The following is a 23,351-nucleotide window of genomic DNA, read 5'->3' as shown; positions in this document are numbered from 1 at the left end:
CCTGGGACGCCACATACTGGGGGACAGTGGTTTCCAGTGTGCCTTTAATCAATATCAGTCAATAGTGACAACTTGCACATGTATTATTTAAAAGGTTGTTTTTTTATAAAGAGGTGCATAAGTTCCCTTACAAAGATGAACAGGAGACCAGGGAGTGTTGTCACAATACTCCAAACTAAAATTTTATACAATTATATTTTTGCAATAAATGTAATTTTATACAATTATGTAGGTCAAAACAACAGTTTAATATAATCATTTAATTTTTTTTATCAAACCCTCTAACTCTAACACTCTCTATTCTATTTCTATTCTAGTCTACTTGTTTTCTTTTATTTATTATATAAAAATTTGAAGCTCTCTAACACTAACATTCTATATTCTATTTCTACTCTATCTACTTGTTTTATTTTAATTTTTTTTTTACTTTACCCTCTAACACTAGCATTCTCTTATATTTCTATTTGATCTACTTGTTTTCCTTTTATAAAAAAACTTGACCCTCTAACACTATCATTCTCTATTCTATCTACTTGTTTACTTTTTTAATGAGCCTCTAACACTAGCACTCTTTATTATATTTCTATTCTACTCATTTTCTTTTTATTAAAACTAATAACTAATAACAGGATGGGTTTGAATGGGTTTCATTGTGAACTTACAGTATGTTTAAAAAGCAACATCTTTTCCTGATCAACAACATAGGAAATACACAATATCTTTTTTGGTAGCCAAGATTTTTAGGTTTATGAAAATAAAGAATTTAACTATTTCTCTGAAATATTCACTGGAGTAGAACGTATGACAACTGACCACAGCTTTCTGCAGAGTAGACTCAATACATTGCTCACATACATCTTTTAGACATCTATTCAAAGTCTGTTTTCATCTGGAATGTGCAATTTTTAAAGTGTTTTCATTTTCAGTACATGGCTATAATTGTCCTGATGGATGTCAGAATAGCTTTCTACAGATGTTTTTTGACACTTCTAATGTCAAATCCTTTTAAAGATGTTTATAAGATGTTTGCACACAAAAATGGGGCTTAAAATACACATAATGCTTTCCAAGCGATTCTCTTTCATATATCTTGGTATGCATGTATGCTTAACGAGATATTTTAGATTTCACACATTGATGGCAACCACGAGACGATCTTTGGTGAAATTCACAGGTCACTAAATAAACAAAATAACATAACGGCTTCTGATTACGCCATTCGTCTAGGGAAGAAAGACAAAGACAGTAATCTGTGGCGTAGGGTGCACACTACAACACTGGCACGCCCTGGGCGAGCATGTCTCTTGGTATTAGCAGAGTGCAGTAAGGCCATGCATTCTCTCGATTACACGACTTCCAGGCTTGTAATTAAGTGGGACATAGCAAAACAGCCGGCAGCATGAAGGGAGGCTGACCTGGAAACCACACTGTGTCCAACGGATGATGCAAGAGACTCAACACAAACACAAACAAACAAAAAAACATGATGCTTCAGTAATTGGTTTCAAGCAGCATGTCTTCAGATTTAAAACAATGGATTATGCAGCAATAACTCTAATAAATGTACAGAAGTGTGAGCCCGAGGTGAAGAAGACGCCCTTTGCCGAATGAAACCACGCTTTGAATAGCCCTATCCATCACCCTGCCGAGACGACGCCACCTCCTTTATTTCTCGTTCAATTACATGAGGATGAAGAGATCTCACTGCCGTTATTGTTCAGATAATGGTTGTTGGGAGAAAAAGGTAAAATCAATAGTTAAAGGCAATGTCCTTTTCAAAGGCTGCAATGTACAGGGATCTCCCAAGGCTCAATGTCATGTTAGTCTTTTGTTTTGTCTTTTAGTGACTGTTTGATTTCTCTTCTTGGATTAGCAAGTGACAATATCATAATTATTTGATATATAATTACATAATGCACTAAAAGGGTTAGAAATGCCACAATTTGATTAATATATTTTTATAACTGAATACACATCAAGCACTGATCTGTTAAACAATTTCAACATTTTGGGGTAATATTTTTCTCATGTTTTTGAAAGAAGGGTCTTATGCTCACCAAGGCTGCATGTATTTGATCAGCAATAAAGTAAAAACAAAAATATTGTGAAATATTATTACAATTTAAAATGTATTTTTCCCTGTGATGTCTAAATTGAATTTTCAGCACACATTTCTCCAGTCTTTAGTGTCACATGATCCTTCAGATGTTTCCTTATAAAAAAACATATAATGCATTTTTTATGCATTTTTATTTTTTGCTGAATAAAAGTAAAAAAAATAAAAATCTCACTGTATTTTTTTAATATGTCATACATTATTCATATAAATTCACCTGGTGACACTAGTGGCGCATAAATTACATACTTCACTTTAAGTAACTTATTATATAAGTTATTATAAAGTACTCCCCAAAATAATTAACTACATTTTTGCCCTTGCACTATAAAAGCAAATCAACTTCCCTTCCATATCACTTCCAATACATGTGTTAATTCTATTAATAAAAAGCATTTGCAGTGGCCAGTTAGAAGCTTTAAAAGCGTATTCTTCACCCTAAAGGACACCAGATATCTAAATGGAAGCTTTTATAGAGTTAAAAGGTAAAGAGGGAAAATATGCACTATAACAGAGTCCATAAAGGATGAAACCACATATTCCACATACACTGATGCTAGCCATCAGTGCAGAACAGATCAACACGGGTCAAGACAGAGTCCTCTGCAAGAAGAACGAGACTAAAAATCCAGCGTAACAACTGAATCCAATATCATGCCATTTTACCAACCCAAGGCTTAATCTGTGAAAACAGATCATTAAGCAGATCAACTCCTAATTTCTGAACCACTATCAACACAAAAACAATAAAAAACGACAACCTCTAAGAAACCCCTTAAGCCCCACTCCTCTCTGTTATTGGACACATTAAATGGCAGTCCTTCCCCAAACTCACACTATTGGTTCACACGTTAAATCAGTGACAGGTTTGATGTTTATAGTCAACATATAGAAAGCACACTTAGAGACCAAAGTAGTCCATCAAGGAAAAATTATGCAAATTTAATGAGAAAAAAAATACAAAATGTGCCACAACAATTTATAAAAAAGGAGTGCTACAAAAACAAAACCGTCAACATGAATAAATAAAATAAAAAAGTCAACATGAAATGGAATTGTACTTTTTTAATTGAGACTCAAAAAGATTATCCAAAAAGAAAGAAAAAAAGAGAAAATTGTTGACTAAAAAATATTAAGACTAAAAAATTTTCTTTGGAATAATGTGAATGATTTGTCCACAAAATAACTAGGAAAGCAAATTAAAACCGAAAGCAAAGAAAATAAATCCAATTTCATGAAATATTAGGCTAGCCTATGAGATGGTAGAAAATACAGCAAAGGTGACAGACCCTGTCTGAACTATGCAACACTGACTCAGACTTTGCAACCGTCAGGTCCAGGCAGGCAGAACAGGCACGTCTGGAGGAAATGACCCTTAACTTATTGTGACTGGCAGAACCCAGCCAGGTATAGAGGCTAAAACAGCATCCGTAAAGCAGTGTGTGTCACATCCAGCTCACACACCTTGGTACTGTGAAGCTGATGCTCCTTCCCAGGATAATATGCTGCTCTAATGAGGCATAAAATCTCTGGACAAGCAAGGCCATTTTTGCCTGCTAACACCACAGCAACACAGAAGCACAAGGCTGACGGTGAGCTGTGGAGAAATCTTTGGCGTGGTGGACATCCGCAGTCCTGTAGAGTGACTCAACAAATTCCCATGTAAGAGATGGTGCTCTCAAGATTTTCTTTTGGGTAAATGAGAATACTTTCCCACACAAATGGCGAATAAAGGAAGTAAATATAGATCTAGTTCGCTCAGAAATGAACATTCTGTGAAATGAACATATCATTTCAAACCTGTAAGAGAATCTTTCTTCTGTAAAAGTCACATTTTTGCAGAAAAGTCCATTCTTTCAATATAATAAAAGTAAGTGGAACCACAAAATGCACCATAAAAATACAGCAGAAGTGTCTAATGACTAATGGCACCGCATTTGATTTCAGAGCAACAACGAAGTGGAAAATTATCAGCCAAGAGCGGCTTAAATTTCACAGAGCTATCGCATGGCTTAGGAAGATTTGTAATATAGCTGCATGAGTCATATGGACTTTGTTTTTAATAACACTTTTATGGTACTTTTCTGTCAGTTTTTGGCACTTGACAAGCCCAGTGCCCATTTACTTTTTATTACTTGGAAAAGAGCAGCCAGGACGTTCACCATAAGGGTTTGGAATGAGATGAGGATGAGTAGGCTAAATAATAAATGAAATGTTTGCCATTTTGACACATTTTTTGAAAGGTACAGCAGGGTGATGACAGGAAATAATGGTTTGACTAACAGAAGGTGAATTCAAACTCACATCGCTAACCGTCAGGTCAAAGAGGTTGCTCTTTTATAGCTCAAATCTCAGATTAATACCAACTATCTCTCAGAAGATTATCCTAAAGTTTCCTAATGGATAAATAAAAAAAAAGAGACAATTGATGACATCCAATAAAAAATATAAAGCAATACATGTGAATTGAATGCCTTGAGTTCACAGAAAGATCTCAAGACTTTTGATTGCAGATTTTGGTATATTTGCATATCTGAACATAGTTTTAGATCTCAAACTTGGGCAAACAAATGCAAGGAAAATCACAAAAAAGAATCTGAGAGTCCTCAGCAAGCCTCCATTTGTGGTTAATTTAACCTATTTTCACAAAATATATATTTTTTTGAGTTTGTAAAGAAATGAGGTTGACAGATATTGCTTAGATTTCCACAGTGGCAAAGTTAGTGGCCAGTCCTCTTGAATAACAGACTCAAATGCAGTCGCAATATTATCTAAACTCGCTGTTGGCTTCTGTATGCATTCCTACAAGCTCATATACAAGCAGTGCACACTGAGATGAGGCTGGGAAACAAACTGCTGCGTGTAGGTCACTGTACTGAAGTCACATCAAAACAACATATGGACCCAGCATCCTGGAGCCAGATATTTCTTCACTTGACAACCTGAACGACACGCAGGGAGCCAAATATTTCAAAAGCATCTCTCGCAAATTAGACTAAGGCCAGACCATTTATCCTGCAAGTAATCCAATTCATTCCTCACTCTGAGATCCCTATTCATTGGGGAGAAAGATGACTCAGACATTTTAGCACTGCAATAAGTGACTCTAAACAATCCTAATAGAGATGAATAGAGAGGCTAAACGTTTGGAGAATTACATTTTGAGATACGGAAAGCTGCGAATCCAGGCATTAGCTGTGTAAAACCGACAAGGGGAGATCTGTTAATCAACTTGATGGCACAAAATCTAAATTTTTTATGTACTTTACAATCACACAGTGATGTACTGTAAATGGCACACCATAAAGGATGTGACGACAGCTGTCAATATAATGGTGGATTCAGGTGTTGGATGAATAAAAAGTAATAAGGCAACAAACAGGAAGCCATTAGAGAATCTAAACTGCAACGCAAGCCTAAACGGTTCCACCTTACCTGTCATTCTCCGCGCTCTTGAAGCCCGGTAAGATGTTCCTGAAGCTGCTGTGGCGGTCGAGCTTCGGCTGGCTTTTGGTGCGTTTGATGGAACCCTTCAGTCTGCGGCTCAGGAAGCCCTGGACAGGAAGTCAGAGGAAAGGACTGGATTACACTCAGAGATTCATTAACCACTGGAGCAGATGCATGTAAAAACCGTAGCGTTTGGTTGCGCTGTGCATAGCTGTGCGATTGGTGCGGCACACACATCTGCTCGCAGCGCTGGGTTGAGGAGCTTCACTGATGTGATACTCCCCTCAAAGCCACTGTTACCATGGAAACTGTTGGCTGGCATGGAAAGGGGAGGGGGGGATACTGTTGCACTGCAAGTTCATGGGGGACAGCTGAGCTGGTGCTTTTCAGATGCTCTACAGATTAGGACAAGATTAAAAGGACTTGAATTATTCCTGAAAATCCAAAGTCTGTCTGAGTGGGATGCTTGAAACACTGAGAAGGGGGAAAAAAACATGCATTTCACAGGCATGTAGATGCAATTAATGGGTGGGAAAAGTGAATCGAGGCCTCATGCATGAAGTGAATAAATGGCTGATTGATCTTAATAAGCCACTTAGTGCCTTTTGTTGCACAACAACCGATTAAAAGGGGCTAACAGGAACAAATATAGTCACAAAGAAATTCTGCTGAAAGGACTAGTATACAGTAGTTAGTATAGCTAGACTAATATAGAAATATCATTCCTACTCAGGGTATACATGACACCTGACGAATTTTGAGTAATATATATATATATATATATATATATATATATATATATATATACACACACACACACTGTCACGAATCTGGTCCATGCTCTCCCGGTCAACCACCACTAGAGGTCACCCGTTCACCACATTGACTTTTTCACTCACAACACACTGGACTCCATTTCCCACAATCCATTGCACTGACGACACGCACAGCTGTTCACTATTATCTCACCCACACCTGATTATCATTTCACAATCACTCACTCACTATTTAAGTCTGGGACTTGCTATTGCTCAGGGCCGAGTATCGTTTGCATTTATCTCTCACCTAGCGATAGCACTTTACAGAGCCATTGTCTTAGCCTTAGTCTTGCCTTGTTTTCCTGCCGTGTCTGACCCTGCCTTTGTCTCCTGGATTTACCCCTTTGCCTTGCCGTTTGGACCGTGTTTGCACCTCGTTTAGACTATTGCTCTCGTCTCTGGATTATCTCTCTGCCTTGCCCCTTTGGATACTGTTCGTTGATCGTTGACCCACGCTTGCTCCACGGATTGCTCTGTCTTGCCCTTGCCATACCTGTTTGCCTCTGTCTGACCCTGCCTGTTTCTGACCATGTTCTATAATAAAGCCTTGCATATGGATCCGCACGTCTCACGTCTCGTCAACCCCGTAACACACACACACAATGCATTAAGAGCTGGGTGGTGTAAACTTTTTGAATATCACAACACAGAGAAACAGTCGTGGACTTTTGAACGGGGTCATTTTTTATGAATTCAGTTATTATTTTGTCTTGTGGAGTATACATAAATATTGGTTATGTGAAATAGCTTATTCAGGAGAGTACAAAATAAAAATAACATGCAATTTTGATGATCCCCCTTATTTAGTTAAAATTAACATATTTGCATATTCTGCAAGGTGTATGTAATCTTATAAGCACAACTGCATATATATATATATGCAACATTTATTTATTTAATAAATATTTACTATTTATAGAAAATCTATCTATCTATCCATCCATCTTCATCTTAATGACTTAATGATAGGTTGTAGGTTGCTCATCTGAAATGCTGTCAGAAATCTGATTATTTGCTTGAAACTGAAATTTTATTTAGTAATATCACAGTTTATTGTTCCTTAATTTGCTAATAAATATTGTTGTCCTCATCATATTCTTATTGGGTTACAAGTAAGGAAACAAAATGGATCTGGGGCAAAGGTTAGTCCCTTGTGGCCTCTTATACTCGAGTGAAACAATCCCAAATTGCATTGTGTTACACTTCCGCTTGGTGTCTATAGTTGCAGATGACTAATCTGCAGATTTTTTCAATGGCTAGTGCTGATGCTAAATCTAGAGAACCTATATGATGCCAAATTTATAATATATTTTAGAATTATAAATTATAACTTATGATATGTAAATATAAACATGTTTTCATTCATTGAGATATCTGAGAGATCTTTAAAAAATTACATTTATCTTTTAAGGCCCATTCACACAAAGAAAGAGAACTATAAAGATAAATCCAAAGTTATGTCATGAAACTCTAGATGGCACAGTCCGATTGGCCTAACTCAATCTGACATAACAACATCATCACATGGCGCTGCTGATTGGTTCTTTTTGTATCAGCAGCCAATGAGCTTGGCTTGTGCTTGCTGTTGCAGTGCGCTTCAGAAACCCTACACCTTCCCCAGCTCCACCTTTATAGATCTGCTACGGGGTGATACATGTATGTTATATCTGGGGGTTATTTCATATATGTTATATGTGCAGCAGCAGTATTTCTTACATGCTCACAGCAGCATGTTGTGGATGCATTGGCAGTTGCAAGTCTCGGTACTTGCTCTGCAACAGCAGCAGCGCAGCAGATCTATTACGCTAAGACCAAACACATTAACATTGTCATGTACATTACCATGCATTACCAAACCCTCCGAGAGTTGAAAGTGAACTATATTAGCCTCCACACCAGTATACGACATAGTTTGTTATTCTTAGCGCACGCACGTCTGGCAATTTAAATTCTCAAGTTCATTATAGCAGGCAAGGAAAAATTCTTGGAGCGCTACTTGCTGAAAGGACCTCCGTTTAATGATCCCAGAAGGAGCTCTTTGGTTGGGTACAAAAATATATCTATAGAAAAAACTGGATCCAAGGCACTTCTTCTGGTTCAAAAATATAAAAGGCCTTTATTCAGACATGGCTCACTCTAAAAACATAAAAGCTGCACACTGATGCATTTCAGCCATCCAGCCTTCCTCAGACTGATCACAGGTGTAGTTATAATCAATTGTTCAGGAGAAGAGGAAGATACCAAAATAACCATTACAAAGGGTTCATTATAGCAGGATTGATTCTGATTGGGTGTCAATATTTTTATCGTTCATCAGCTGGATAAAATCATTCTGAAAGTGATTCCAACGATATCGTTTCTCTGTGCCTTTATCGTTATAGCCGTGGTGTGGACTCAGCTTTTCTTTAATGCTGAGAACGGATTTTAGAACTATATCTAATTCGTTATCTTTATAGTTATCGTCCTTGGTGTAAATAGGCCTTTGGTCATTTTATGGTTTACTGATGCTTATCATATCAAAATGGCCAAGTATTGGCCAGTATAGATGTACTGTATATGGAAGGTGAAGATGATAAAAGATTTGGTTTGGGTCAGCTTTAAGATATCTTATCAAAACAACTTCAAAGAATATTTTCCCCCTCGGGTGTAATCTAAATTTTTTTATCTCTTTGCTATTTTCGGGCCTTCTTTCACATGAAATTTGCCATTTTCCAAACTTCTAAATGGAATTATTCATTGAGCCTGTCAGAGTGAAGGAAGAGCGCTGTTTGATGATGCTGTTGTTTGGAGGAGACATACAACTGGAGGCTGCAGCCGCAGTCTGGATTAATGACAACGCAGTCTGAAGAGCTCAACTCAAGCTGTGTAGTAACTCTGCATCTTTTAAATTTAAACAATACGCCAAGATATATTTAAGGCCAATGCATCACATGCATTTCTTTACATAGAATTTTGTTCACTAAATGTTTCTGCAATTCTAAAGACAGAAGTGAATCCGGATTATTGTTTTCTATAGAATTGTTTTGTCAATTAAGAAAATAACCAATGGGCTGCTGATTAAATGTCTCATGGGCCGGTCTGTCTGGGGGGAAAAAATCCTAAACCGACTTTTTTTGACAAATACATTAAACAGCCGCAAAGACCACAGCGCCGTCAACTATTTAGGCAGAAAAAACTATAGGCTGCTAAGAGTTTTATGGGCTGATCAGACAAATATGGTATGAGAAGATGTATAGGCCCGGCCCAAAAAGTACGTCGGCCCAGCGGGAAAATCCCGGTCTGCCAGATGGCCAGTCCGCCCCTGTTCTTGACCAAACATATGCGGTTACGTTGGCATCATGTCTCAGTAATAAGCTCTGTCAGCTGTCAAAAGGCTGAAGGTCTGCAGATTCCTTCACGTCTATTGTGTGCATGTACTGAATTCCTGTAATGCTTAGCTGCTGAGCCTGCATTCCCAACCTCCTCTCATCTCCCCACTTCTCCCCCTTCTCCTGTAATCTTTATGCTTGGCCTCTCTCTGCCCTCTTGTGTCCATGCCTGTGAGTTTGTGTCTGACAGCTTTAATTGTGCTGACAATCCCAGACATGGCGTGAAACATTTGAAAAACATAGCTTTGTAGGCCCTGTCTGGATTTGTATAACCTGTAGGACATCAGAAGGCTAAGCCCCGTCCTGACCCGCACATGGCACTGTTAGGCTGTTAGTCACACCAGACCTAGTCTGGGTCTCTGTTCCAAAAACACAGCATTCTTAGGCATTATAGGCCCACGCAACATGAGGATCTTTCTAAAAGGATAAGCTGCAAAGTATCAATATTTTACCTGACATGTGTGTACCATGTGTTTTAATGCCAAATAATTTAGTAGCCAAACAATTAATATCACACTTATATACTGCAAGTGTCACATGTGTGTGTCTGTTTAGTTCCGTTTTGCCCTTATTTGGTAGTTCCTGTCTTCATTAGGCATTATCATTGTTTATTCATAGAACCTGTTCTGTATTATTCATCTTGTTTGCTCCTTTGTTTCCTGTCCTATATAAGCCTTCAGTTTCATTATGTTCTTTGTCTCAGTTTAATGTTGATTAATGGAAATCGTGTGTTTATGTTCATTAAAGACTCCTTTTCGTTTACTCCTGCGTTGGGCGCTTACGATCCGTGACAGCAAGTGGGCCATATTGTATACTTTTAAGGAATTTAATCAGAAGCCAAATTACAAATGTTACTGAGGGTTTCATGTACTAAAAATTGTCATAATATTTTCCAGTTAAATATCTAAAATTCTTAAAATAAATGTACAAAAGTAAATAAATAATTAAAACAAAGTCAAATAAAATAAATATGATTTAAGATATTTTAAGGGAATATTTTTTCAAAATTTAAAAAAATTTAAAAACTCAAAAAATTCCAATGTAGGTATTGTGTTAAAGATCTTTAGTGGGTCCTTTAATGGGTTAAACCACTATTCCTCGCTCCTTGAAATTATGTCTTGACAAGTAACAGTCCTGTTATAACCAGTGGAACTGAGATATGTTTCTCGCCCTTATTGTGCCAATGCACCAAGGTCACAAGATAAACATTCCTGGAAGACATCTAATTTAAGATGAAATATTGCAAGAGGCCCGTTATGCCAATACTTCCAGAAGTCTTCTTATGTCTTCTTATGTAAAATGCACACTACAACACTAAAGATCCACATCCTACAAAGCTAACAAAATGTAGTAAGGTTTATGCTCAAAACAAACATTATGACAGTGGGTTAAGAAAAAAATACTTAATTCAAATTACAAACAAGTCTTAAAAATATTACGTTGCTTCTCAATCACAATCATCTTGATTTAATGATGTTTAAATATTTTTTTACCAAAAACAACACACAAAAGCATGTGTACCGATTACTAAGGAGCAGGAACATTGTCCCTTGACTGCAAAATAAATAAATAAAAAATCTTAAATGATTCCTTTTTGACTTGTTTTCCAGTTAAAACACCTACAAATCTTTAAAACAAGACAAAATGTGCTTAAGAAGCATAAGATATTCTGTCTTCTTTTCATAGGTTGTTTATTTCAATATAAGTGCATTTATTATTATAACTGCATAGCAGATTGTTCCCTTATTTTTAACTTGAAACTAGTGGGACAAAATTCAAATAGCCTACACTTGTATTGAAGATACTGTACATTCTCTGAAAACAAGCCTAAATATCTAAAATATCTCATATATATATATATATAAAACACCTTATTTTTTTCACTGACAGATTTTCAGTAATATTTTAACTTTTTTATACTTGAAACAAGTGAAAACAAATCAAAAATAGATTCATATTAAAAATGCATTCACTGAAAACAAGTCTAAATATTTTATTCAGTGTTGGTTCTTAAATTCATCTTGTTTTTTTTTTAAATATAAAGTTTAAAAAATATATATATATATTTTCACTGCAAAATCATACAAAAATACTCATCAACAATATATATATATATATTTTTTTTTTTGCAGTGTTTGCCTGCTCTGACATAGCATTTGACACCTAAAACAACACTAGCCAGTGATAAAATGAGCAAAAAAGATTTTTTCCCCAGTTCTTTGGGTTCAGTCTTCCATGAAAGCACTTAGTATAACGGCCGTTATCAAACATGAGAAACACGCTCTCAGATAACAACTAAACAAGACTCCCGACTGCAGCGAGCCTCTGCTAAGAGCCTGCATGTGTCTGAGCATCTGCTGACACAATACATCTAATGTCATTATCTGTAGTTCGCAGCCAGACAGTCTAGCCTGAGCCATAACGCAGAGGAGTCCACGGTCTGAAGCTGCCTGCTCTGCACAGGAACCGAGGCCTGTGGGGAAATCCGTAACCCTGGGCTCCAAACTATTGTGTCTGCATACATCACCAGAGCAAGGTATTGGATTTCTCCCAGGGTTCTCAAAGTGGTCCGCACAGCATGGGGGTGCACTTCTGCCCTTCCTCCTTCTGTTCCGACAAGCCCGGGATCCCGTTCAATTAACGTGGATCCAGTTCGGTGTAATCGCACGAAAGGCTCTGTATCGCTGGAGACAGCGGGACTCTCTTGTGGCCCCGCAGGAGCCAAATACACAACTCATCGGCATGCACGAGGGGCGTTCACGTTGGAGCATGCTTACAAACAGTGTGCTCATTCTGTCTTGCGTCAGTTAATAGATCCTGTCATTAGTTTAGCTCTGTAATTAAGCAAACTGGGTGAGCTGAAAGCAGTGGAATAACTTTATCTTAACTGTTTCTGGTAGGGGTAAACAGAAGCGACAGACTGATGCCAATATTTGAATGCAACATGTACCTCTGGAAAAGAAATACACAGACCTTGAGGAATTACTGAAGCGCGTATATGTGAGTGTTTCTTCAACTTTGGGAACTTTTATGTCTTATGTCTTGAGATCACACTAAAAGATCACAAACTAGTGTATAATGGAAACCACACATTCTTGATTTAGTTTTGCTACTTTTGATTTTTATGTACACTGTTCAAAAGTCACGGTAAGATTATTAAATGCTTTTGAAAGAAGTCTCTTATGCTCACCAAGGTTGTGTTTATGTGATCAAAAATACAGTAAAACAGACATTTTATGACATATTACAGTTTAAAAGAACTATTTTCTATTGTAATTTATTTTTCATTCTAATATGCTGATTTGGTACTCAAAAAAACATTTATTTTTATCAAACAGATGTGCTGCTTAATATTTTGTGGAAACCAAGCTTTTTTTCAGTATCCTTTGATCAATAGAATGTTCAAAAGAACAGCATTTATTTGAATAGAAAATAGAAATGTTTTAAAACAATGTACAACAAAACAAAGTCTTTAAAACAAAGTCTTTATTCTCAATTTAATGCATCCTTGCTAAATAAAAGTATTCATTTTCAGCTCAAACTTTTGAATGGTAGTGTTTATATTTAATTATTTATTATTTATATATATTTAATTGCTCTATACTTGTCCTAGACTTTAAAAATTTTAATATAAACATTCATCATACATAATTATTATTGACATTATTATTACTATTATTATTAATAAGATATTTGCATATATTAAAACAATTTCAATGTTTTGAGAAAATTATTCAATATTAAAAGACTGCCCCATAGTTATCGTATATATATATATATATATATATATATATATATATATATATATATAAATAAATATACATGCATGTATATATATATATACGTTTACATAATATGTGTGTGTACTGTGTATATTTATTATATAAATACACACACATGCATGTATATATTTAAGAAAAATTTTACGTTTATATATTAAATATATTTATATATGATATACACTATTTGTAAATACATGTAAATATTGTCAAAATATATGCTGTATGTGTGTGTATTTATATATACATAATAAATATACACAGTACATATATATTATGTAAACAAAAACTTTTATTTTGGATGCGATTAATTGCGATTAATAAAAGTGTGAAAACAGGACCAAAAGTGACCACAGTTAAAGAAATAGGTACCTTTACATGAATCATCCATTCACTCCTTATTACTATATTCCTATTTTTACTATATTGTTTTCTATTATAATTTATATTGTTATTTTTTTATTGCTATGCAGACAAAAAAATACTTTACTAAATTATGACAGACTGTTATAAGTTATAATGAAGCAAATGTTTGGTAAAAAGTAACTCAAATCCAAACTAGCTGGCTCGATCAATCATAATTGCACCTATGAGTTTCACTGTCTCCATGATAACCTGTCCCAGTTGGGTTGTATGCAAGCGGTACAGTATTACAGAATGGATATATTCTTACATGACACCTCATCAACTCTGCAACCCACTTCACTGTGAGAGGCACGAGGGGATAATATTGCCCTTCTCAGGAGGCGTGGGTACTGGTGCTGCCAGCTGTGCCTGTGGCTTTTCCACATCGCAGCTAAATGCAGCAAGATTCACGACCCATCTGTCTCATTTACAGCACGCTTCAACCAGGGCTGATTGCATCTCCTCTAAGGACCGTTCCCCATTAGAAGGCCATTGAGGTCTATAAAGCGATGGCTTAACTCTATCAGGACGCCTAATCCTCCTCTGCTCTCAGGCTGACCCGAGGATTCAGAGCCAGCTGTGGCCGTGTCGCTCACTTATCTGTGAGGAGAGTCATTAGGACCGGTGCTTCTCGCCCTAGGCAGGAAGTGCACAGCGCAGCGGCGATGACATGCCGTCTCTCCTCAGGGTGCGTGATGACACCTGCTTTACAACTGCCTGGATTAACTTCGTAACAGAGTTCAATGAACTGCGGTCTGCAGTTAGTCGACAAATGCAATCCGGTGCCCTTTGCTCCACTAATCTCGACAAACAGAATCTGTCATAAAAGTCAGTAAAGCTGTATGTGCCACGCTACAACTATTATCCACAGCAAACACTTTCTATGTTGTAAAAGGCAGTGTGGCCTAGTAAGACCTGGTGTGTCGCAGGTTCAAAACCATGAAGTGTGTAGTTTTTAAATGATACTAAAATAGCACTGATTTTGAAAATAGACAGGTGATTTATGTTTGCCTTTTTTTCGGTTTAGGTATATTGAGCACATCAAATCAAAACAGACTGATTACTAATTAAAACATTCCCTAATTAAAACATCTTTTGTTTGAAACATTTGATTACAGATACACCTGTAATGTTTCTGTCACCTAATTAATTGCTGAAATTGGCACAAATGGCAACATCCGGTCAAATCAAAGTAGTGAAATTATTTCAAATTCACTCCATATTGACATAATGTGTAGAAAACGAATAATTATTATAAAAAACTATGCATTTAATAGTTTATCTGACATATTAAGGCATTTGTGAAGTGTACATCTAAAGTCAAACTGAATCACATTTGAAATACAGCTGCTAGCTCAGGGAGATGTTTAAATGCTCTTACAATTGTAAATGTACTATTTTTTATCTGTGCTGAGGTCATAATTGCGTACCGTGACTTTAAAAGGTGTTGACGTGTCTGCATCCATAGAGACCACCGCTTTGTCCACCGTACTGCCAGGCATACTGCGCCGCCGGCCCACCCTGTCAGTGAGAGACTCTGAGAACAGACAGAGAGAGGAATCAGAGAGTGATGACTGGATTCATGTGTATGTAACCTGCCAAGAGCAGTTCTACAATCAGATTTCCCCTAGGATAAACAAACCCACCAAATGAACACAATCAAACATCAATAACAGCACTGGAAAACTGAAAAAACTAAAGATAGGTGTTCAGCATCATCTCTTCTTCATGCTTGCTAAGATTTAAACAAGTTGCTAGTATGTTTTGGATGGTTGCCAGGGGGTTGGCTGTGCCATTGCTAAGGTGTGAATGTATTCAACTTATTGCTGTGTTGTTGTTATGACCTTTTGAGTGGTATAAAGCATGTGTCACTGTGTCAGTCACATGTTGGTCATGTGCGGCCTGCATTAGCCTGTCAGACTGTGCTTGGCATTCAGCACATGCCTGCATCTCTGTCTGCACGATTGATGGAGGGAAGGAGGGAACAAGTGTTTGTATGGAAAACAAATGAGAGAGCGAACGCAGCCAACCTGAAAGACAAGATCTATGAAATTCATCCTACCGTCTCTCTCTTTGCACAGTCTGAATCATGTCAAACTCAAAACAAAGTGGAGGAAGGGCATCTGTGCCTCGCTGGTTTTGTATTTGGAAAGATGTGTCACTAACAAGATCTGGAAGCTTTTTTTGTGCGCGTGTGTGTGCTCTTTCTGACAGCACTTTTCTTGTGACAGAATTGGTTGTTCAAATAAAAAAGCTTTCTATTCTACAGCGTAAAAAATATCCTGTTATATTTATGGTATTAAAAAAAAAAACTGGCAGCTGTGGTTGCCCGAAACTCACTGTAAAAATGTGATAATGTTTCCAGTGTTACAAGATGTCTGTATATTTTACAATTTATAACTGTATATTTCATAAAATAGAGGGTCAAGTTTATTTATATTTATATATATATATATATATATATATATATATATATATATATATATATATATATATATATATATATATATATATATATAAAAATAAACTTGACCCTCTATTTTATCTGCTTGTTTTCTTTTTATTTATTAAAACAATATTTAAAAAAATAATTGACCCTCTAACAGCATTCTCTAATCTTTAGCTATTCTATTTTCAATCTACTTATTTTCTTTTTATTTATTATAAAAAACTGATAACACACACACACACACACACACACACACACACACACATCTGGTCAGCTATCCTAGTAGGGACAAATTCATAGGCGTAATGGTTTTATACTGTACAAAACATTCTGCATTTTTGCTTTCTCAAAAAAAATATTCTGTATGATTTATAAGCTTTTGTACCCATGGGGACCTCAATTTAGGTCCCCACTGTTACACGAGTCCCCATGAGTCTGTGTGTATTCAGGTTTAAGTCCCCACCAGGATATATAAACCACACATACACACACACACGTTTGTTTCTGCAAATTGTGGGGAATTTCCATAGACTTCTATTACTTTTATACTGACCAAATGATATTTTCTATCCCCTGACCCAACCCTAACCCTAAACCTACCCCTTAGAGAAAACCTGTTTGCATTCTTACACTTTCAGATAAACATCATTTACTATTTTTTTTTTTTTAAATTTCCCTCGTGATCAAATATTTCAGGTTTTACTATCTTTGTGGGGACATTTGGTCCCCACAATGTAGTGTAAACAAGTATACACACACACATACACGTGGTAAAGTAACTTTCAGCTAACCAATTCACAGGTTTTTACATAATTTTTCAGTAAAAATTACAAACATTTTTTATAGTGTACAGAGAGCAATGATATAAACTGCTAAGGATAAACAATTGTGCTAATAAATATTGCCATAATGTCAAATAACAAGGACTTGTATTGCTACCTCAGTTATCATTTAGTGTTGGCTTAGCAAAACTAGACATGATCAGACAACATGGAGGAAGAGTGATTAACAGCCCTGTGTAGGGATCGACATATGAACATTCCGTCTGTGTGTGTGTGTGTGTGTTGGTAATTTCACTGTTTTCTCACTGGAGAGATGAACAGATTGGAATGCATGGAAGAGAAATCTCAGCGCCGCCTCTTGCTTATGTTGATACCACAACATCCTGATCCATATGTTAAGCATGGAAGCAAGATCACATGATCTTTGAATTAAATGCAGTGTTTGAAAACAGCGAAGCTCCACAGGGTTTTTGAGTAACATTTTAAAGTCTGCAAGTAGGCCAAAACATTATATTCATAATTCTTAACAGGGTATAATGCTTTATGTATTTTTCAAATATGCCTATGTATACTTGCGTTCATAAACAGCATCTCTCTATCAGCTATTGAAAGCACTGTTTGCTCTGAATGATGACTATGCCATTACCAACCTGCAAACTGATAATTGGTTCAAATATTCTTTCATCATTAAGCTGTTTGATCATGATTGATAAAATGCAGCGTAAATGGAAAAACACTAAACAACAATTAAGAGATGGCTCCAACTTTCCTCCACCCAGAGCCAAGTGTTTATGAAGAGTGGAGACAGTAAAATGCTTTCATATTGAGAGGACAACATAAGGGGCTCAAAGAAAAGCCTCCTCTGGCACGGACCTGCGAGCAGGGGGTCTGAACTCCTGACCGTTCTGCTCATATTTGTCCAGAGCAAACATGCTGACAACAATACAGAAGTTGTGTTTATGAGTTGCTATGGAAATACTTTCCATTTCAGGGTGGACAAAAGTAAATAAATACCACATCAGAGGACTGATTACCGCCACTTTATGATCCACATGATTTACACATACAAAAAAAGACAACAATAATGCTGGAACTAAACTAAAGGTTATCCAAATGTATGTTATATTACATATATTCTTTTTTTTCTTTATATTTACTATTATATAAATTCTTATATCAAGGAAAACAGTTATTCCTTGTTGATAAAATAAAAAGTACTAAAAAGAAAAGAAAAGAAAAGAAAAGAAAAGAAAAAGAAAAGAAATTAATTAGCCCCTGTAACTTTCTCAACCGTTATAGACCATCAAATAATGTTCCATATATGTTACTCAGTTCAATCCTATATGTTGGGAAATAAACTAAATGACTAAATACATTTAACATTTTTACATTTAACATATTTGCATTTTTTATATCAAATAAATACATTAAATAAATACATAAAAAATTTTTTTAAAAATTCTACAACGTGGCCCCTAGCTGTAACTTACTTGTAAATGAATATATTTCAAACTAAAAGTTCTCAACTGGTGTGAGCCATCAAACAATGTTCTATATATGTTAATCAGTTCAACCCCAGATGTTGGGAAGTCTTATGGGCCATTTGCCAGAGAATTACAGCAGAAATGCTTGGCGCTAGCGGCCCTATTAATCTGCTCTGAACAAGATGCATGGCCCAACTGTGTAAGAGACGCCTGCACTGGGGTGCCACCGTCCTCCATCTGATCTCACAGAGGACTCTATCATTCCAGGAAATTACATAGAAGTGCTACGGTCTCATTTAGCATTCAAGCAGGGCTATAGCTCACAGGCCTGTCTCATTTGCTCTTAATCTAAATGCACGCTCCTTTCTTCAGATCTGACTTGTCGCAGCAAGAGATGATGAGTCTTTGCAGGCCCTTCGGTTTGGTTAGACGAAGGCCTGGGACACAATGTTTTTTTGACAACTTTGCCAGCGATGCCCTTTTAAGGTTTCAAAGCAAAGACAATAACATGAAAAGCGAAACATCTTGTGCTGATTTTCAGCAGGGTCAGTATCTGAGTAACGTAAAGTAGACAGTACAGTATTTTATAGTTGATAATGAATGGCAATGATAAAAAATTTAAAAAGGTAAAGAAAAAAAAAACGTTTATTAAGCAGAACATAACTTTGTGACCCAGGACGTATCTGGTATAATAATGTAGCTAGCAAATTAACAGATTGTATAAGTAATGTTCTGTCAAATGGCCCATCTGCATATCCATTGATTTTCAGTATGGATTGAAGCTGAGAGAAATATTGTGGAAAAGTACACAGAATTGATTAATTTGTGGGATATGGACCACATCCATTAATTATAAGAAGATTTCTAATATATATTCACACATACACACCAATTACCCTTCAAACGTTTGATGTCGTTAAGTTTTTCTTTTTAAATAAATAAATTAATACATATTTTCAGCAAGGATGTATTAAATTGACCAACAATGAGAGTAACTTTCATATTGTTACAAAAAAAGTGTCTAACAAAATGCTGTTCTTTTGTACATCCTATTTAAAGAATTCGGAAAAGCCATGTATCACACAAAATATTAGAAAGCACAATTCCTAACTGTTATAGTATTAATAAGAAATATTTCTTGATTAGCAAATCAGCATATTAGACTGATTTCTGAAGGATCAAATGACACTGAAGACTGGAATAATTATGCTGCAAATTCAGCTTTGCAACACAGGAATAAATTACATTTTAAAATATATTCATATAGAAAAACAGTTATTTTAATTAGAATATTACTGTTTTACCGCATTTTGAATCAAATAAATGCAACCTTGGTAAGATTTTCACAAAAGTAAAAAATAAAAACCTTTATTGAAAGCAAACCTACAGTATGTGCCCATTCCCTGGGTTTTATAATGCCCACACTCCTCTAAACCTATCAATAAAACAGCTGAGCAGGCCTTCCATGTAACATCACTCCCCTGAAACAAGACCACCACAGTGAAAGGAAATGGAAAACAGGCAGAGACAAACAGAACAGAAACAGAATGATAACCAAGCATTGTTTGTTTTTCTTTGAAGAACAATTACTTAATGAGAACAAGCTGTTGCAGTGTGAGTATTGTATATAATGACAGATAACTCGTGTTTAAGAACAAATGTAATCTGTAATCAGCAGCACATACTGTCCCATGCAGTAGCTAAGTGTAAAAATGACTTCTGGACAGGGAAGCTTCAGACTCGGACATGTACAGTAACACAGAGAGTGGACGGTAAATACTGCTTTGGGCTCCTTCCTGATGCGTCAATCACTGAGCGAGTCAGCTCTCTTTCTTCTATGAAGCAGACACAGAGCTAAACTCTCGACTACACCTGTCTCTCAAGCCTCTCGGCATGTCAAGGAACAGAACTTCTTTGGTCTTTAATGGATAAGTGCAGCTAAAGGCCTGACAGATCATGCAGCCCACATTCGCCAACTCTGAGAAACCTTTCATCTCAGCGAGACCTTATCAATCTCATCAGCTGCCACCACAAGAGTTTGAGCAAAGTTTGAACAGTGCAATGTTTCCAAGTAATGGATCTGAAACAAGAATATACAAGATCTTGAAGTTTTTTCTACACACTTGAAGTTTAAAAAAATACTGAGTGCACTCATAACTCTTTGAAAAGAAGGAAATGGGAGAAACTAAATGATAGGGCTGCAAAAACTAAGGTTGCAATTGTAAGTTATGAATGGTTGCCAGGGTTGTGCCAAATTCAGAAATGTAGAATTGGCTTCCATTTAATTAACGAGTGTGCATTTGAATTGAATTTGGGATGGCAGCAAGAGGAATTTACAGAATAGTAATAGAATGGAAATTCAGCTAAATTTAACCACTATGAAATTTGCTTAATCAGTATTTTGTGTTATATTCCTTAAATATATTTACATAACACTATTTTAAAACACTTTTTTTTTTTTTAAACAAAACCTTGTTATGGTTTGGTTTCTGTTTGTTTCCTGTTTGCCCATATTTGGTTTTGTTCCGGTTCTTCTCATTAGTTCATTATTAGTCTATCATCGTTAAGTCTTCTCACCTGTGTTCATCTCGTTTGCTCATTAGTTTCTATGTCTTTATAAGCCTTTAGTTTCTTGAGTTTCATTGTCCAGTCTTAAAGTAATGTTAAGTGTAACCTTTATTGGAAACGTTTTTTCTCTGCTCGTCATCATTAAAATTACTATTCGTCGAGTTCCCGATTCCTGTGTTCTCTTAGAGAGACATTTCGTTACAGAAGACTGGACCTATACAGAAGATGAGGCTGAGGTTAGTTCCTCACAAAATCTGCCCGTGGCCAAAACAAATCTGCCACCCGCGGCTCTCTCAAGTCTGCCGTTCGCAGGGAAGTTCTTGCCGGCATCCGCGGCTCCCCCAGACCCGCCGTTTGTGGAAGATTGTCGCCGCCGTCTGCGGCTCACCCAGACCCGCCCTTCGCGGGAGATCGTCGCTGCCGTCCGCGGCTCACCCAGACCCGCCCTTCGCGGGAGATTGATGCCGCCATCCGCGGCTCCCAAGGCAAGCCCGCCTGCAGAGAGTATGGCAAGGTCGTAAACGGACGCTCCCTTACATTTGGGAGTAGTAGTTGTGTATGAGGGGATGTCTTGGACCCCTGTGCCCGCTCCTCGACAGCGCCCTCCTGTGCCCGCTCCTCGTCAGCATTCCCCAGTGCCCGCTTCTCCAGGGCCAGTCCCTCCAGTGCCCGCTTCTCCAGGGCCAGTCCCTCCTGTGCAAGTGCTGACAGAACGCCCCCAGGAATCCGTGCTGCCCAAGTGCCCTCCAGTGCCTGCTCCTCGCAAGTGGCCTTCTTCGTCTCAGCTGGTCCCATCCAGCCCTCCTGCGTCTCCGCTGGTCCCGTCCAGCCCTCTTGCATCTCCTACGTCTCCGCTGGTCCCGTCCAGCTTCACACTGCCCGAGCGCCCCCAAGAGCCCGCTTCTCCTAAATTGTTCTCAGAGGGGAACCTCCCCAAGAAAATTTTGGAGGGGGGCCATATAGTCCCCGGATCCACCCTGGAGGCCTCCCCAGTGTCCCTGTCCTGCACCAGCCTCCAGGGCGCCCACCCCCCTTCCCCAGTGGAACTATTACGGCACAGGACGCACCTTCCGGGAGGGGGGAGTAACTGTTACGGTTTTGTTCATTATTTCATTACTCAGGACCCATATTCATAAAAAATCTCCTAGTAACAAAAATCTTAGAAATGTGGGTGTTTCCTCTTAAAATTAAAGAAAAGATCCTAGTAAAGAAAAAAGTTATTCAGAAAGCATCTTAACCCTTAAAAGAACCCTTAACCCTCCAAAATTGTTAGGAGTACGGACGAGGACTTTTAAGGGGCTTAAGAGTTTCTTTAGCAGTGGAGAAAATGGACAAAACATGAAGAGGGAGAAGAAATGTGTTGCACACAATGCATGACAGTGAATTAATAAGACACTACACATTAGATTGTGCAGCAGGGATCATGTTTGTGACCGATCTTATTAAAGACATGATAACATCTCCGACACCAGAAATGGATGTAATCACTACATTAACATATTTGGCAACTGGAGAAATGCAACTATGCAGCAGTGATGATTTGGGTCTGTTACAGCACTTATGTCGCTGTTCATTTCCTATAAAATATGTTAAGTATGACAGCATGGTAAATAAAGAATATATATACATATATAATGTGTGTGTGTGTGTGTGTGTGTGTGTGTGTGTGAGAGAGAGAAACATTACACCTGTAACTTCAAAGTGAAGGCTAATAATAAACTCTACTCTTAAAAGCGCTCATTTATTTCCTTCTTGGACAACCTACCAATCACAGTCTTCAAAAGACTGTGTCAAAGCTAGCAACGGGTCAGCCCCGCCTTCTCGCTCTCATATTGGTCCTGAATCACTTTTAAGCTAAGACTCCTACTTAGACATTTTTAAGCTAAATTAGGAGCTCTCTAAAAGGATTCTTAGAATCTTTAGGAATACAGGCCCAGTTCATTATTCCACCCCAGTTAACCAAAGTTTATTTAAAATAAAATAAATGTATAAAACAAAATTAAATAGTACAATGTAATTTAATAAATATTTATGTGAATTTCTTTCAATCAAATAAATTAATTCTAATTCCTTTCTTAATTATGGAACTAAACTGGATTTCAAAGCTCTCTCATATCAATTCTGGTGGTTGCCAG

General features: G+C 37.1%; 1 protein-coding gene across 4 annotated transcripts in view; it reads right to left on the bottom strand.

The window, feature by feature from the left end:
• Window positions 1–23,351, bottom strand: part of LOC306849730 (disabled homolog 2-interacting protein-like) — a 102,606-nt gene that overhangs the window by 55,708 nt on the left and 23,547 nt on the right. For all 4 annotated transcript variants that reach the window (XM_079384994.1, XM_079384993.1, XM_079384996.1 and 1 more), the window contains 2 exons: window positions 15,364–15,470; window positions 5,552–5,670 (listed from right to left, as the gene is read on the bottom strand). In XM_079384994.1, the coding sequence (XP_079241120.1) occupies window positions 5,552–5,670; window positions 15,364–15,470 (226 nt within the window). The remainder of the gene's footprint in view (window positions 1–5,551; window positions 5,671–15,363; window positions 15,471–23,351) is intronic.

Source organism: Barbus barbus, assembly GCF_936440315.1.
Source record: "Barbus barbus genome assembly, chromosome: 29".
Taxonomy (NCBI): domain Eukaryota; kingdom Metazoa; phylum Chordata; class Actinopteri; order Cypriniformes; family Cyprinidae; genus Barbus; species Barbus barbus.
Note: the sequence above shows the minus strand (reverse complement) of the source record. Positions and strands in the feature narration are given on the sequence as shown.